General features: G+C 35.9%; 1 protein-coding gene across 1 annotated transcript in view; it reads right to left on the reverse strand.

Annotated features, from left to right (window-relative positions):
* tmem214 (transmembrane protein 214) overlaps nucleotides 1-9,705 on the reverse strand; it is a 73,365-nt gene extending 63,660 nt beyond the window's left edge. The window contains exon 1 of the mRNA XM_051925009.1: nucleotides 9,375-9,705. Coding sequence (XP_051780969.1) covers nucleotides 9,375-9,531 — 157 coding nt within the window. The 5' untranslated portion in view covers nucleotides 9,532-9,705. The remainder of the gene's footprint in view (nucleotides 1-9,374) is intronic.
* Between the last annotated feature and the right edge of the window lie 2,598 nt (nucleotides 9,706-12,303).

Here is a 12,303-nt window from a genome sequence, read left to right on the forward strand (position 1 = left end):
AGGAAGGCACTCCAGGTGGGCTGAGAGTGTGTCCTCAATCTCCACCACAGAGTCCACTGACTTGTGCCTAACCATCTCAGTTGGCAGCTTCTCCAACAGAGCGTTGTTGATGTTCAATTTTTAAAACCGTTTCTTAGCGAGCACCTATGGGCCAAGGGTACCCTACATTCCAAATTTCAAGTCCCAAATCCTCATGGTTCGGGAGATTTCGTGATGAGTGAGTCAGTGATATTTGGCTTACAGATTATATATATATATATATATATACACACACACATACACTGTATATACAGTGGAACCTCGGTTTGCGAGCATAATTCATTCCGGAAACGTGCTTGCAGTCCAAAGCACTCATGTATCAAAGGTAATTTCCCCATAAGAAATAATGGAAACTCAGATGATTCGTTCCACAACCTAAAACTATTCATATAAAAATGATTAACACAAAATATAAAGTAAAAATACATAAAACAAATGAACCTGCACTTTACCTTTGAAAAGAATCCATGGCTGGTGTTAGTGAGTTTCTAAACTCTTGTGGGATTCCACCCAACGGGACGACAGGCGGAAGAGCGTCCCAAAGCAATCGCAGTCTCCCAGCGCTGTAGCAGTTCGTCGTAAAAGCGAATCCGAAAACATTGCGGACATGCTATAAGCGCCTGCCATCGATGGGTGATACAAGGAACAAGGAACATTATAAATGCGCAGGGCACAGTACTACTTGGCCACGGCCCTGCCTGACTGCTGTGTCTGTGTATAGGAGAGTGGCAGATCCCGCTACAATAAATAACCGCGCTGTTGCTGTTTCAAGCTGAATAAAGTTGGTGCTGCTAAAGTATTCAGACTCAGCTTTGTGTTTTGGGGTGCAAGACGGGGACTCGCATGTCACAGCACACACACACACAAACACACATACACACACACACACAGTCACAATGCTGTAGTAAACAGTATACGCTCGTATGGATGTTGACTATATGAGTGAGGCACGCCAACTAAGACGGAGAATAGGAGACGATTACCCACAATCCCGCTGCGAGAGAGAGAAGAACCATCAGCTCAGCTGTGATCACATGACGCTCGGCAGACAAAGCACTGACGTACTACTCGTATTGTAAGACCTTGCTAGTTTATCAAGTCAAAATTTATTAAAAATTTTAGCTCGTCTTTCAAAACATTCGTAAACCAAGTTACTCACAAACCGAGGTTCCACTGTGTGTATATATAAGACACTGTAAATAAAAAAAAGTTAATTTTTGCTTGTTAAAGGTATCACAATGATGTGCAAAGCAACAAGAGCTTGAAGAAAAACCCTAGATGACTTCAGGGTTACAAAAATAACCATGCAATGCAACAAGACACTTCTGCTCACTATTCAAACCAAATCTCACACTCAGGTGTAACACAATGTCACTCCTGTTGTAATCCAGATGTAATGCAAGCTGCCTATTCAGTTTATGGGCAGATGCCTTACTACAGATAAGCTCAAAAAGCTAATTTTCAGATATAATACATTATTAGAGAAAGTTCATAACCATGTAACACTCACATACATTACCATCCATCCATCCATCCACAGGTAGACCTATTTATCTGTAAACCTTGTCAAAAATATAACAGACTGTGGTGGGTTGGCACCCTACCCGGATTGGTTCCTGCCTTGTGCCCCGTGTTGGCTGGGATTGGCTCCAGCAGACCCCCCGTGACCCTGTGTTCGGATTCAGCAGGTTGGAAAATGGATGGATGGAAATATAACAGAATACTGAAGGAAGCCCAAAGAAGACTGGGAGACAGAAAAAAAGAAAAGAAAAATAAAGATGGGCTTGGTTCCTGCCAACATTTGAAACCTGATTTTGTCAGAGGTTCACCTCAAAATGTCCACTGAAGGCAAAAAACTAAAATGCTATATTAATTACTTTATACAAACATGCATTAATGACAGGATAGTGAAGGAAACTTGCTGTACTTTAAATTACAAAACTCAGGAAACAAGGACATACAATATGCCAACCTTAAAGTGCCATAAAGTTTTTGATTACATAGCAACTTATACGGTTGGAAAAGGCATAATGAAAGCACAAAACCTACTACTAACTAAAGACTGATCCCTCAGAAGATGAGCGATTTTGCTGAGAGATGGCTCAGAGTGTCACTCACCCTCCACGCAGTTGTACTCCTTCAGACTACACACCCGCGAGGTGCACTTAAGATGTTGAAAGTTAGCAGCTTCTACCATTCAGCTAAAGGTCTAGTTGTCTACCTGGGTGCTTAAGACAGAGCTTATTCATTCTGCCACAAATACTGTAAGCTAAATTTGGTGACAACTATGTACAAAAGCAGAAAATGGTAGAAAATGGTGACAAAAGTCAGTGCTGTGCAGTGTTATTCCTTCCCATTAATTATAGCTTTTACATAATCATTTGACTCAAATCTAGTTTCCTTCATTGGTAAATAAAAAATGAAAGTCTCCAGATAAAAACTAAGAAATTTAATTAAAAAATAATTTGCTAGATATATGCACTTACTAATATCTGTGGAATTTCTTTTAAGTTAAGACCCACCTCTACTAAATTGTTGAAAGTTAGTTTTATTTACTATAAACTTGTAATAAAGCCCTGGGAAAGCATCTGAATTTATGAATTTAGATGTTTATGAATTTCCCCTTGGGATTAATAAAGTATCTATCTATCTATCTATCTATAAAGCCAAGACCATCAAATGCCATGTGAAATGATCCAGCTTTATAGTTAGTCCATATCATCATAAAGAAAGGAAGAATGATCAAATCCACACAATTTCACATTTTGTAACAACGTATTTCAAAAAAATATTAAAAAAAAAAAAAAAAAAAAAAAAGGTTTCCATAAAATTTTAAAAGATGAGATTTTTTTCTTCGTCCATGGTCTTTTTGAGAAGGAGTTCAGTTACTTCTACAAACGATATTTTGCATTTTATGCACTTCAATGTCACAGGTGGAGTTTAAATCTGACTATTTAAAGATGAAAAGCTTTTGTGGAACATCTAGAAACAGACCAAATCAAGTTTAACAAATCAGTCAGTTTGAAAGGGTGAAATTATATGAATACAAGACACAGGAGATAAATCATTATGCAATTAAACAATTCACTCTTGCAATTCACAGGATAATTAAAGTAATTCTTCTGTATTGCCCACTGTGATTATAAATTCAACTCTTAAAAGCAGGGTGACCAGGGTGCTTCTTTTCAAAAGAAAGGGACAGTTGGAATAAAAGAGGCTGCTGCTTAGGCAACCCTAGCCCCAGCCCAACCATTAATTCTAACACAATTTTTCTCTAAATTCTGCTCCATCAAAATATGAGACAACCTGTTGCCTCATGTATGTGATTACTACTAATTTATCAATGGATAAGGGTATACTGTATGCACAATCTCCTGACTTTGGATATTCTGTGCCCAAATCATGAACATTACATGCAACAGTTGCAGCCAACAGAGTTACCAGTTTCTCAGATTCAATTACATTATTACTAGCATGCTTCAATAAAATGCCTGTAATAGTCTTTTAATATAGTACCTCCACAGTAGTAAAGACTTTATAATGCTTTGCCAGTACTCATTTATGGAAGCAACTATTTCATTACAGACCAAGCATGTTGGCTGTGCATTTTGGAATGCTGCATGTCCAATACCACCTTATAATTCTATTATGTTTGTTTTGGTTTTTTTTCTTTTTTTCAAAGCAACTTGTAACATTTGAAGGATAAAATTGCTTTATATTTCTTTTTATTTTCCAATTGGAGCACAGGCAGGTGAGGCAACTTGCTCATGGTCACAAAGTGCTAGCAGCAGGTTTGAACCCACAGCCTCAGAGTTTGAAGTCCAACGTCTTAATCACAATGGCTACACCGTCTTAATTTAGAGCATTGTTGTACAGACCATTGGAATAAAGGATAAGTATGGTATTTTGCAAGTCAAAGTGTTTCTTCACAAACACCGTATTTATACATTTGCCACTCCAAATTGTGTTCAAAAGTTAAGCACTTTATAAGAAGTTAAAAGAAATATTTTGCCCGCACTGACACTTTACAATGCACACAGAGGAAAAGTATGAAAACTTACCACATATGTCCCTTTTTCAAGCCAAGACATTTGTCAAGTAATGATATGCGCCTTTCGTGTCTCTGAAGCACGTTTGTGTCAACAGAAGGAATCTAGAAATAATCATTTTATTGCATATTCCTGGTACTATTATTTCGTCTTAGTAAATGTTTTCTACTTCTTGTGTGATGTCCGTAAATTCAAAACATTAAAAAAAAATCAATTTTGTATTTTCTATCAATTAGGAGCTTACAAATACAGGGGCTACCCTGTACCCTAAATCTTCAAAATATGAAGATTAAAAAAAGTGTATTAAGTGAAAAAATGAAAATAGATCATTTTATTACAAAGACCTGTAAAGTCAAACTAGGTCATGGACATAAAGCAAAACAATGTATTATATCACTAAACACAAAATACAAAGGAAAACATGATCAAAACAACAGTAACCAAATTAAACAAACTTGGGAGTTAAGACATTAAACCCTTTATATAAATAAGCACCCAAAACAAAGTACTTTTAACATGTCTATGGCCTGGCACCTCATCTAGGACTTGTTCGGACATTAATATTGAACAGGCAGTTGAAACTGGTAGTCTAGTCATGGACCCATTAGGAAGAAAAATAAAAGAATTACTGAGATTCTGCATAAACTCACTTCTTAAAATACATAACACTATCGAGTTAAAGTCCCCAGGTATGAGAACTGGGACAACAAGAATATGTCACATTACAAACCCGCTGTTCAGGTTTGCACTGACATTTGTTGAGGATAAAAGAAAATGTAATTGCATGCAATGCATTTTCCTAAGGCAGGCCGAGTTCTTATGTCTTCTGCCTAACTCTGGGTAGGGATATTGCATTTATTTTAGGATAAATCTAAACTGACCCTAAAACTTCTAATCTCTCCAGTTATCACTGCCTTGCTGCAAATTTCCATATTGTATTAATTTATCATTTCCTGTTATTGACTAGACAGCATTAACTGTCATCAAAGCAACAGACAATTCACCATCAAGCTGACGTTTGCTGAAATGATGGTGGCAGTTAATGTGTACTAAGATGGAGCCAAATGAGGCTATGGTCTTCAAGCAACAATCTTCATAAAACAATTTACTTTGTGAAATGACCTTTAGCTGTCCTGCATCAAAATCATTGATCTAATCATTTACACAACTCACTTATAAAGTGAATTTGAGTGAAGAAACCATACTGTACATAACACAAAAGTGTATTCAACAACACTGCACAAAAATGGGAAAATTATAAACACACTAAATGATGGAATGATGTGAAGCTACTAAAAACATGACACCAAAAGTATTTTTCACCTCTCATACAAAGTCCAGCTCACTGTCACAAAGGTTGTCCATCCACTGGATAAGATACCTGTATCTCAGCTGCGACTCAAAACCAAAAAAATCTACACTTAATAAAAAGTTGAAATAAGTGACTACAGAAATACACCAGCCTGTATTTCTGAAATTAAAATTTTGTGCATTTGATTTTTTCACCTATTTTGCAAGATTTAAATGATTAAATTCAGCTTTGCTTATCATGATTTACAGAAGCCTTAAAGAACAAAACAAATGGGAAAACAATTTTGGTCAAATACAATATAGGTGACGCACTCTTGAACCTAAAAAATTGTTCGACAATTTTAATATGATCCATTTTATATAGGAGACAAGAAATGGACAGTCATTTATATAGTAGTCATTAATTTCTGAGAGGGCTTTACAAACAACCAAAAGAACCTTGTGCTTATCACAGTTAAAGTTACACTACCAGTTAAAGTTTGAACACACCCAGATAGTATCATACTTTTGATAGAAATATTTAAGATATTATTACATTTATTTAAAAATACAGCCAAGATGTTGCTAGTGTTACTAATTGCTATTAATGTTTGAAATGACCGAAATTTAACTTAATCGGTAAGTTTTGTATTTTTTAAGTCAAAATTACTTCTTCATAAACATGGTATATATGCATTGGCCATGTGAAATTGTGTTCCATACTCCAGCATTTTCTATAAATTAGAAATTCTATAATGTAGTCTGTAAGTTTTAGGTTTTTATTTTCTCAGTGGTGCTTCAGGACCCATTGTCTCCATTATAAAGTTATTTTTTAAAGTTTACAAAAAAAACACTTGACTTCAAAAAACAATTTTGTATGGCAAATGCATATTTACCATGTTTTGGAAGAAATAAATTTGATTTGAAAAATATCAAACATATCCTTTAATATTCACATATAACAGCAATGCCTCATTTTCAGCAGCAATTTCTATAATGTCCTAATGGTGAGCTCCCTTTACTTATCCTTAGTCATTTTAAACACTAATTTGACATAACAGAAACCTTTGCAATTGCATTAGCACTCCTGAAACCTGTTATTCTGTACACCAGGTTGCAAGGTACTGCCATTCCTAAAGTTCAGTTCTGGGTCCAAAATTGGCCATAATGAAACAGCTTTCTCAAAAAACATGTCAGTCAGATGTTTTGGGGTTTTTTGGAGAAGGGAGGTTATTCCATGTGGCAGATTGCCAAGAGAGTTAAAGTTAATTTTATACAAAGTGTTATATTAATGTCTTGAGAGAAAAGGGAAAACTGGATCTAACCAGAATAGAAAAAGAAGGGAATGGCCCAGCTATAGAACTGAATAAGTGGATAAATACATCAAAGTCCAGAGTCCAAAAGACCATATCTGAAACTAGCAAATAAAAAGAAGGTTAAAATGGGCAAAGGAACATATACATACAGAAAATGACTGGAAAAGCATATTATGGTCAGTATTCTGGAATTATTTATTCCACTGTTGAAGAGAACACTGGTATTTGTTGTATACAAGGAAGACGCCAACTAAGTACCTGTAAGGCGCAAGATTCTCAAACTACAGACTCGGATGTCCTTATCCTCTTGTGCAATTGCACATTTTAGCCTTCCTCTGATTTTTCCATTCTGGTTAGATACGGTTTACTCTTTTTTCTCAAGACAGTAACAGACACCTTTGTATAAAATGTTCTTGGCAATCTGTTAAATGGAATAACCTTGGTTTGGAAAAAAATAAATAACATTTTTCTTGAAAAAGCAGTTTCATTGTGGTCATTTTTGAACAAATAATTGAACTTTAGGAATTTCAGTACCAAATAAACAGACTAACTGTGCTTCTCTAATAGCCAATCAACATTATAGGTGAATAAGGCTCAACTAAGGGAGTTGACCATTAGGAAACTGAAGGAATGGTTGCTGAAAATGGGGGTTTGCTGTCCCATGTCAATAATAAATTAAAAATCACTCATTTTTAAATGATAATAGCCATTATAAACACTAGTGATGTCTTGATTGTATCTTTAAATCAATTTAATGGTATCTTGATAAAAACATTAACAATTTCTATCAAAAACATGAATATTTCATTCTGACTGGTAGCGTATATTTTATTCCTTACACTTTCAAAAACTGACTAAACTAAATTATATTCAGTTTGCCTATGGAAACCCAGTACTGAATAAGAGATTAACTTGGAAACAAAACATTCCATACAATTTTAAAAAAACTATCAGCAACAGGATGAATGAATGAACGAACTATCTGTAGTAAAGTCCATTATGGATGCTGCATTAACTGAAAGTGTAAAATAGTATTTAGTAATATTGTTTCACAGACATTCAGAATGCTTTTCTAAAACTGTCCTCATTTTTTAAAGGAGGTATTTCACTGTAAGAAAGTACAAGTATGTCTCTTAAATAGCTGCTCTCTATAGAACTGGATTTACACTTGCTCCTGTTATTCTGGATGGGCTTTTTTAAAAGCAACTACAGCCCAAAGAACTGATTTGCAAGCATATGGAAGAAGCACTGTACAGTTCTGTTTAATGTAACATTCTGAATGCTGGTACCATGAGAAAGTAAACTGTATACACAACAGTATTTTAGATGAATTTGGGAATTACCTAACTTTGGAAATTATGTGTTAAATAAATTGCAGCCTTGATGAATATTGTTATAGATATACAGGAGGATATTTAAACCAAAACTGATAGGGCAGATATTAGTATTTTGGAGAAAATAAAGGTACTGTTATGTAATTAAATTCCAAAAAGCCTGAGAATTGAAACGAAAATGACTTTATGACCTAATTTTTGCTAAACTGTAGGTCTACACTACAAAAATGCATATGCAAAAACTACCAAAAAAAAACACTTTAAATGCGAGTTGTTTTGCTTTCATTTAGCAAAGAAATCTGCCAATGGGGTAGGCAAAATTTTCTTAAGATTTTTAAAATATGCTATATTGTTAATACAAATGTTTTGATAAGTCAATAATCCTTACAATAAGGAAAACTAGATTTAAAGGCATGAAAGAAATACTTTTCACTTGCTTAGATTTAATTTTTTTGCAATAATTGGCTCTTTGCGATTTAATATTGTATAAACAGTTTTTGCCCTAATTGTGATTTCTACTTAAACTAGTGGCCAGTAAAGAGTATTTCTTGATAATCAGATTTTTGTTATTTGGCAACTTTTACTCTGTTTCATCTTTTTGCGTTAGAAGAAACTATGCTAAGGAAAGGCACAGAAGTAAAAACGTGCACTAATGACACCTGGGACTCTAAAAAAAGTGAACAACAGGTAAATAATTATTTTTGAGTTGAGGGTTATTATCTTGTGTTATACAAAGATAATGAGTCAATGTTTTTCTGCGGGGTTTTAATTTTTGGGCATATATAGTTACGGAGTTAAAATGAGAAGCGAAAGTCACAATTCCCAATTAGTGGCCCCAAAATATGCCACTTGACACGCGTTGTGATCATTTTCATTAACACGGGACAACAAAACAGTTCATCGTCTCACTATAAACTGGGGCGGTTCGTGAAAGACGCTATATACAAAAAGTCAACGCCAAGGGTCCGTATCCTTCTTCAACAGTTGTGGATGAGGAAACGCTTACGAATGGATGCTGGGGCGTGGGGGGAATGGGGGCATTTTATTTTCACTGATACCGCGTAGTCTTCTGTGCCTTCACTTCACATCAGAACAGCTCCTGGTGATATCACATTTCCTTCATATCCACATATAGGACTAAACATTATTATCCTTGCAAAACAGCATATCGTGGAAAAAAATCCGAGCTAAACGCTTCCTTCAACTGTGCTTAGGCAAACAGTTGCCCGAGCTGGCATTTCATGTCAGGAGTCTTAACTTAAAACACACAAACGTCAGCGAGCAAAGTGAAAGCAGGAGGCACGCAGCAGTTCATTCACACAGCCGGATTCAAAACGTCCACTTACACGAAGGGTACAGCTTGGGCATATTCGCCTCGGTCAGAGCTTTCCGTCCTCCGTCTCCTTTCTTAACATTTTGCATTTTCCCTGCCATTCCAGCTTTCTTGTTTTTTTTCACCATTTCCCATTTGCCAAAAGAACCGTTGTTTATCGACGAATCCATCGTTAACCGATATATGGTCAAAAATCTGAAGAAAAAAAGAGTACAATCTCTTGCACTTCTCTTCCTGACAAAACAGATGTGTTTCGAATCGCCGTCTACTTCGCTATGCCACGTTTCCTTTCTCACAGTGACGTAACAAAGCGTATTTTTTTAAAAGGAGAAAAAAACCTCGAATCTAGTTGCGCGTGTAAAAAAAATATGAGTGCGCATGCGTTTCATTCTACACATGCGCACTTTTTTGAGAGGCGTGAAACAAAATTTTCAAAAATTTGGGATGGTCGATATATAATTATTACTCACCTGTCTGATAGGGTTTCTCTTTTTTACCTGAGTACTGTATTCTGTTTTGTCACCCACCTCCCAAGTATGTATTTAGATTAACTGTTAACTTAAACGATGTCGTTTTACGACCTAAGTTCTTACAGTGCCTCTGATTCCTTACACTGTTACGGCACATTTTTGTGTTCATCAAATACACATTTGGCTTCCATGTCACCCACATTTTTCTGTAACTGAATAAATGCACAGTACGAGCAGACATCACGTATGTTGGGTGAACCTCCGAGAGCGAGAGTGTAGCACTAAATTAGCTGTTAGAAAGTATTCATAAAATCTATATTTGTCACATATCATACAGGTGTCTAACTTCACACATAGGCAATCAATGCAGACGTCACACTTTCTACATTTCTGCGTAATGATCTTTGCTAACCGAATGTGAGTGCGCTGCTGGTATTCAAGGGTCACCGCCCTCCTATTCAAATCAGACGCGAGATCTGACCAATCAGATGTCCAGAGATTGTTACGTTCCGGCTCGCTGCCGAAATAGCTTGCTTTTATTGCAAGTCATTGTCGCATTGAATCCTTTTTTAAACGCAGTTCAAAATCATGGTGTTGCCAGGTCATCATCTCTTTCTAAACTGATAGAAAACAATAACAATAATCCCAGGTTTCTATCTGATACTATTTCTAAATTAACTAACAATCCTGAAACAATTAATCCAGTGTCTTCGACTGTGCTTAGTAGTGATGTTCCTATTATCTTTTTTTTAATGAGATGGTAATACCATCTGGGATAAGGCCGATCTCCAGCTCTGTGTTTAATAAATCTGTGCTTTGCTTTTTAACCTCTGAGGTATTGGCAAATGAGACTGCTTTTGAGCACAATCAGCAATTAGAATCCTTTGCCCATACTGTATATCCTGAATTTGATTAATTGGTTATCACATCTAGTTAAACTACTTGCCTGTGTCATCCTTAGTCCTACTATTGGCAAGTCACTTTTAAGCACTGTAAATTCATTATTAAATCTCAGGAATTTACATGATTATTTTAAAGTGGCCATTATTAATTATTAAGGTGGCCTCACCTTGAGAAACTAAAACCTGCCCATAGTGAATTGTTAAATTATAGACCCATTTCAAATTTTTCTTTTATCTCTAAAATCTTAGAGAAAGCAGTACCTAAACAGTTATGTATATTTTTGCAAAAAGTAAAGTCTGAAGTTTTTCAATCAGGTTTTAGATAGTACCAATGTACAGAAACTGCTTTAGTCAAAGTACTTAATGATTTACATCTCTCTAGTGAACATGGCATTTGAACAGGTTTGAACAGCTTCCTGGTAAAAGTTGTCAGGCACTCTCCTGGTTTATCCTATGTAAGTGATCGTTATCAGTTTGTTGCATGCATTGAGTACTCTGAGGTAACCAGGATAAAATTCAGTATGTGGTCCATCAGGATTCAGTGCTTTGCCTGTTGCGGTTTTTTTGTGTATGTTGGGCAGGCCACAGGTTGTGAGGCTCAAGGACTGTGTCTGATAGGGAAGTGAACAACACTGGAGCAGTACAAGGAACAGTCCTCTTTCCTTTTCTCTTTATTCTGTATACCTCTCTGAAACACTAACACTGAGTATAAATGTATCATTCAGCAGAAAAGTGTCAAGAAACGTTAGTGGGGCTCCTACATACCAACAGCAATATACCTGTATAATGCCTCACTGTGACTGTGACTGCTAAGTCAGAAGTTTTCTTTCTTTTAAGTCGTTCTGATGTGAGTATATACAATATTAATTTAATGTGCTTCTGTAAACAGCCTAATATTTCCCTTGGGGCAGATAGATAGATAGATAGATAGATAGATAGATAGATAGATAGATAGATAGATAGATAGATAGATAGATAGATAGATAGATAGATAGATAGATATCACTTCAGTTGCTGTGGGTCTAAAGCTGCTGATAAAAAGTTTATCTGAAAGTCATCCGAAACATAGGTATCTCTTAAAGGTCCAATCTTTCATTTTTACCCATATTAAGAATATTTCTATAGTATCATTCATCCATCCATCCATCCATTTTTCAACCCGCTGAATCCGAACACAGGGTCACGGGGGTCTGCTGGAGCCAATCCCAGCCAACACAGGGCACAAGGCAGGAACCAATCCCGGGAAGGGTGCCAACCCACCGCAGAGTATCATTCATTCACTTGAGAAATACTGCAAAACTATTGTGTATGTTATTATTCCATGATGCTGAAAAACTTATTCATGCGTTTACTACTTCTTGATTGGATTTGTGTAATACCTTGTTATGTAGCTTCACTTTAGTCTCGCATAATAGCTAAAGTTAGTTTAGAATGCAGCAGCTAGAGAGCTTACAAGAATCAAGAAATACGGATATACAGTTACTCCAGGTTTTGTCATTTTTACATTGGCCTCCTGTAAAATTCCATACTGATTATATGGTATTGCATCTCACTTATATTGGTTTTGGAC

Source organism: Erpetoichthys calabaricus, chromosome 3 (assembly GCF_900747795.2).
Source record: "Erpetoichthys calabaricus chromosome 3, fErpCal1.3, whole genome shotgun sequence".
Taxonomy (NCBI): Eukaryota; Metazoa; Chordata; class Cladistia; order Polypteriformes; family Polypteridae; genus Erpetoichthys; species Erpetoichthys calabaricus.